Here is a 6,042-nt window from a genome sequence, read left to right as displayed (position 1 = left end):
ATGTCTGTTTTATGACTCCGTTTGATCGAGTTAAATCGATTGATCATTGAGATGGATGGATCATCGATTGATCATCAAGTTGATCATTGTGAATTCCGAGTTGGTTATAATCACCGTTGACCAAACTAAAATCGGCGTCACGTCTACGTAGCTCACCCGAAATTTTCGCCTGCTGATAGGATTCAAAATGTACATTTTGGGTTCACGCTTAACAAGTATATCGCTATCCACTCAGCACGTGTATCTAACATACGAGAAAGGAGGCCATCTTTTATGTCGATTAATAATAGCGCTGAACGTAACTTGCGTCTATTCCAGAGGCTTACGAATAAAAATGAAATATGAAATATATGTTTGCATGTGTTGTATGTGTGTATGGTGTGTATGTGTGTGTGTGTGTGTGTGTGTGTGTGTGTGTGTGTGTGTGTGTGTGTGTGTGTGTGTGTGTGTGTGTGTGTGTGTGGGCGCGCGTGTGTACGTGCGTTCGAATTACGAAAAGAAATAATGTAACGGACGTCATGTAATGTAACGGACGTTACTGTAACGACGTGGTAATGTTATGTAATGTTAACGGACGTTACGTAACGACGTAATGTAACGGACGTCATGCGGTTAAAATGTTGCTTCTACTCTCACCTAGCGACGCCGTACACTCGCATCTTTACATAATCTAATATCTACGTTTATTCGTATTGTTGCTAAGCTACGCTACCTGGGCGTTTAGTAAACAATGCACTTTCGTATTTTATTCAATTAATAATTACGAAGTTACAAATACGAAATTTATCGCATTATTTCTCGTGGATAAGTGAAATTATACAATATATATATATATATATATATATATTATATACAGTATGTAAGTTTTATGGATTAGAGCTATAAAGCACGTGACTGTAACGCAACAATAACGCGCTTGGTAGCTTACAAAAGAAAATATATAATGCGATTAAAATTACCAGCAATAAATTTTCCCGAAAACTACCAGGACGGCGCGATACCACATGGCTATAACGTATATACTCACTGTTTTTCTTGTATAGAAGTATTTCAAACTGATCCTGCTGTTGACTGTCAAGGCACTGTGTTATTGACTTCATAGTTTCTGGATCGGTCAGCTCCCCCTGTAAGAGGCACGAGAACATAGACAACAACCAGGGAACAAATACGTGCGATAAATCGGATTTCAAATGATATCACTAATTGAATGAAGATTGCGCATTAATTACAAATAATTGCTTTATTATGTGTCCAATTAAAAATATTTCTTTGTTTAATTAACTGTTTTTCTAATTGTTTTTATCATAGATGTATTGTATAATAACGCTGATCTCTCTTTGATCTCGACCCCCTGGTCCCTGGTCTACACCCCTGTGAGTGTGAATCAACATCTTTTTGCGGAAGCGAAACATGTCGTCCGATTCAGTTACAAAATTAGTAAACATATTTATCAATATACTTTCAGTTCTACTGCTGAAATATTACGAGAATGTAATTTCGTTCCTAGTTATATGTCGCAAGAACTATCTAGAATTATCATCATATTGGGCACCGGAAAATCAACAACTAAAGACTTCGGCCTCCACCAATGCTAAGAGGCTCTATATAAACTGTATAGATAATCAACCAAAGTCGCGCTTGAGGTGCCGTTTGCTATACATGCTTCCCTATTCGCGAGTGGTTGTATGACACACCGTCATGAATATGCAGCTACATGACTGCTGCATGACCTCGGCTCGCTGGTAACCGGATAGTTTGCTGAAGCCCTCATTGCAGTAGACGATTGGATAATCAACGACCTGCGCGTTCGCCAAGCAGAAGCAGGTATCTGAAATTGTTGAAAAAAGGAGAGAAAATCGTCAATACTTGTTTTTTAACATTCCATCGAGGCGTTAACAATATTGTTGGTATTAGGTAATGCGGTGCGTGGACCATGGACTAACCGTCGTTACAGCTACAGCGGGACGTCTAACGACGGTTAGTTTATGGAATGGTCTATTTAACAGGACAACCCGCGAGAAATAATCGCTCATTTAATCGGTAGTTAATTGCGGTTCGTTGCGTTGGAATTAGAAACCGCGGACTACATTTTTGTTTGTTGAGACGTGACTCGCGTGATCGATTGCTGTTCACGAATTTGTTTCCACAGTCGTCTTCCCACAATATTCCTTATAACAAGAGTACACGCAAAGAAGACGTCAATAGCAATAACTCTGTTGTTAGCAATGTTTTCGGCGATTATTCGGTTATCCTTCTAAACCCGGCCGCGACAACAGCAAACCTATACGATACGTATGACAACGAGATGCCATCAATGATCCAATTAGGCGTTGCCAGCGCAGTGGTGATTAGCTCACCTCGCATAGCCCATCTAGAATGCGCTGATTAAGGTGCATGCTTCACACGCCATTATGAGGTACTTAGACATGCGTTTATTACATAAGCGCGATAAGCGTGTGATTTAATGCGTAGATTGAGATCATACGGTGTAGGTATGCATGTAGTATTGTATGCATCTCTTTCGTTGAAAACGGAAGTCCATGTAAAATAACATAAGCATATGAGTGTGCGTTTACTTTATTCAATATTTACTATATGTTGTATAAAATTTCGCATGTACGTATTGTGCAGTCGTTTTATAGATCAATTTTCTCTGGTGTAAATTTTGTTGGCAGGCTGAGTCCAGTCGTTAACATACGGCAATATATGCGTTGAGAACGCTGATGGGAAACTAGCACGAAAATAGCTTGGGCGTTGGCAATACAAAAATAAATTGCCTGCCTATTATGCGACAATTCCCTTCTCCAGATCATTATGTAAATCATTAATGTCAAAATCCAAATAAGTAACTAGCCAAATATTGGCTTTAAAATAGGAGAGCAAACATATCGAGTAGGTATACCTTTTGTATCTATCACGCGCACCTTAAAAAAATGGTTAATTTTACTAATTGCATGTACCACCGAGATGTATGTACTGCGTAACTTACACCAAAGTTTATTCAGGTATTCATATCATCATATATAAATAAATAAATTTATTTATTTATTTAAGCCTACGGCTCATAGGGTCTATGTCTCCCTGGGTACTGCCGGAACGTACCCTGGGTACGGTCCAGTATACCGGAACGTACCCTGGTAACTATTTGATATGGTTAGGGTTAGAGTTATGGTTAGGGAGTAGGCGTAGGCGACTCCCTAGACTCGTTAGTGGAGTAGGCGAGGTACGGTAGGCGAGGTAAATAGTTACCAGGGTACGTTCCGGTATACCGTACGGTCCGGTATAAGTCAGCCTTAATAAAGTTTCACATACTTAGACACACTTCTAACCCTCGTACTTTTATATTGTTCACAGCAAATATTTTAGACGATGAATCACCCGCTACAACGCTTCATATGGACGTTATTTATGCTTGCATATACCGGAGAGTAATGAGGCCCAGTAGAAGCATATAATTTAAAAGGCGCGCATACACATATCCTCCTGGGCATCATTGACCCATTTTATAACCTCATGGTGTTTACAGGCTTTCGGGCAATTTAAATTGGTAGAATAAAGGAAAGATACGGAAACGGTATTTTAATACTGTAGTGTCTATTCGTGTATAGCTTTGAGCAACAGATTCGTTGCTAGTTCGGCTATCGTTAAGGTTTTCAAGCAAACATACAGATAAGTAGTGTACTATCCAGCGCATTTAATCGTGATCGAAAATACATTAGATATTCAGTATGTAGCAATCAGTCAACCTATTGTGTTAGAAATGTTTGTATTTATCTATTTAGGCCTTCGGGATAACAGCAAGCTGCACCAGCGCCACGTGATGGCTCAGCTGCTGGTATATTAAATCGATAGCGAGATATTAATAATACATGCGATGCTAATTCCACAGAGACATCAAAGCTAACATGGCGGAATCATGAGAGCATTGGGGTGCCATCGTGCACGTACGCGCGCAACCTATCGACAAACCCTGAAATGTATTATCAATAATTTACATGTCTCACAGTTTAACAGAAATAGTGTTACAGATCAAGTGAATTGTATCTTTGTGAACGCGCTTAGATAAACTATCCATATTCATAAAAAAAATTATTTTTTAATAGGATTGCTTTCATTTTTATTTTGATAGTGACACGCGGTCACTATTGGCACATACAGCTTAAATATGACTCGTTATGTGCGATGATTATGTGGGAAGCAGGCACGAACGGGGTGGCAGGAAAATATCCACATAATAACCTTTATTCAGTTTTAGATTTCGCATTCTGACTGTGAAATCTTATACCCGCATACAATTTACTTGTTTACTGATGATTTCACTGTTATACTTGCCAGATCCCAATGTTACATAGACCAGACAGCACTTGATCAACACTAACCCTGCAAGCCATACAACTACGTGAGTTAAACCTTCATCGCGGTATTCGTAATGTAGCACCGTTAGAACAAATAGCGTACTACTGACCCGTTGTTAGAAACAAAAGTGGTCGTAAAATTAGCCGATTTAACGATGTTTCTGGCAACGGGCCATAGGTGAGGATCACAACTGGCAAAATTTGTGGTGGATATATAAAAAATATGCATTCATCACTGCATGTTCCCATGCAGTTTATTATAGAGTTTCAGTAAAATGAAGGGGGTATTCAACGTTTGTAAAGGAAATGCGAAATTTAGCATGTAGCACACTAGCATGTACCTAAAAGATACTACACGTTCACATTGTGTCTACAACCCTAATAGTTTACGCTGACAATCGCAAGTATATATACTATTCTACTTTAAATAAATTTTGCATTAGTGTTACTAACAAAGTGTGTATAAACAAACACGAACAAAGTCCGGCTTTTAACAAAATCTCTGAGGGATCTAAGAAAATCTGTTAGATAGATAACATTCTATGTATTCCTTTTACGCTAATGCGTTGCGTACAACGTATGGTGGTCAGAAATGCTCGTCTTCACTGTAACTTAATTAGCTGTTTATATTAGACACGGGCATGTTTCGTATTGTTGTTCGAAGTACAATGGAGTCACTTACAAGGGGAGGAGTGAAGGGGGTCCCGCCATACTGTCTCAAGTCTCTGTGACGCTACCGCTTATATGAATCTTACATCAACGATAGATGCAATAATATCAGGAGTGTGATAATATAGATTAAGGACTATAATTATTAGTGTCTATATTATGACACTCTTGCTAATATTGCAAACATTGTACGTCGATATCGGGTTTAAAATTGTTTCAAGCATATTTTTGGGCAGGTGGCAATCATAACTACCCTTCTCGAATACAGACAAAATCGTGTTATATCATTCTGGTGTATTACTGAATTCAAGAGCGAGCGGATATCAAATTATTATTATTCTATGAGAAGAGAGAGAGAGAGCGCGCAATCAGCTGCTCAATTCATGCGCCTGTCTGAGCAGCAAGAACCATCACTGTAAAACTGGGAGCTACTGTGAGATGGCATTGGTGATTGAGAGACAAAAAGCGAGAGAAAGGGAGATACCCACGGGGCAAAGATAGCGAGCTAGATAGATAGATAGATAGATAGATAGATAGATAGATAGATAGATAGATAGATAGATAGATAGATAGATAGATAGATAAATAGGTAAGTAGGTAGGTAGATAGGTAGATAGGTAGATAGGTAGATAGGTAGATAGATAGATAGATAGATAGATAGATAGATAGATAGATAGATAGATAGATAGATAGACAGATAGATAGATAGATAAATAGGTAGGTAGGTAGGTAGGTAGGTAGGTAGATGGATAGAGGCCCTACATGTTTACCTCCTCGCCTTATAGTACACCGTCAACGAGGCATCGGGTGAGTGGAAGCACAGACGCTTCACGTACGAACCTCAGCTGATGAGTCTACACAACGTGCAGCACAGCCAGGAAGGGCTTCTCATCCACGATCGCCGGCAGAAGATAACAGCACCCTCGCTGTCGGACGTTCTCGCAAAAGCTCGCGAGATCTTTGATCAAGCTCACGAGACAAGCATGGTGAGGGTTCCCATCACTGATTAATCAGTGAT

General features: G+C 39.3%; 1 protein-coding gene across 1 annotated transcript in view; it reads right to left on the bottom strand.

Annotated features, from left to right (window-relative positions):
• LOC106812952 (potassium voltage-gated channel protein eag-like) overlaps window positions 1-6,042 on the bottom strand; it is a 55,802-nt gene that overhangs the window by 30,298 nt on the left and 19,462 nt on the right. The window contains exons 3-4 of the mRNA XM_014816975.1: window positions 1,695-1,828; window positions 1,028-1,124 (exon numbers count right to left, since the gene is read on the bottom strand). Coding sequence (XP_014672461.1) covers window positions 1,028-1,124; window positions 1,695-1,828 — 231 coding nt within the window. The remainder of the gene's footprint in view (window positions 1-1,027; window positions 1,125-1,694; window positions 1,829-6,042) is intronic.

This window comes from Priapulus caudatus, unplaced genomic scaffold, assembly GCF_000485595.1.
Source record: "Priapulus caudatus unplaced genomic scaffold, Priapulus_caudatus-5.0.1 Scaffold22, whole genome shotgun sequence".
Classification (NCBI taxonomy): Eukaryota; Metazoa; Priapulida; class Priapulimorpha; order Priapulimorphida; family Priapulidae; genus Priapulus; species Priapulus caudatus.
The sequence above is the reverse complement of the archived record's forward strand: the minus strand, read 5'-3'. Positions and strand labels throughout refer to the sequence as shown.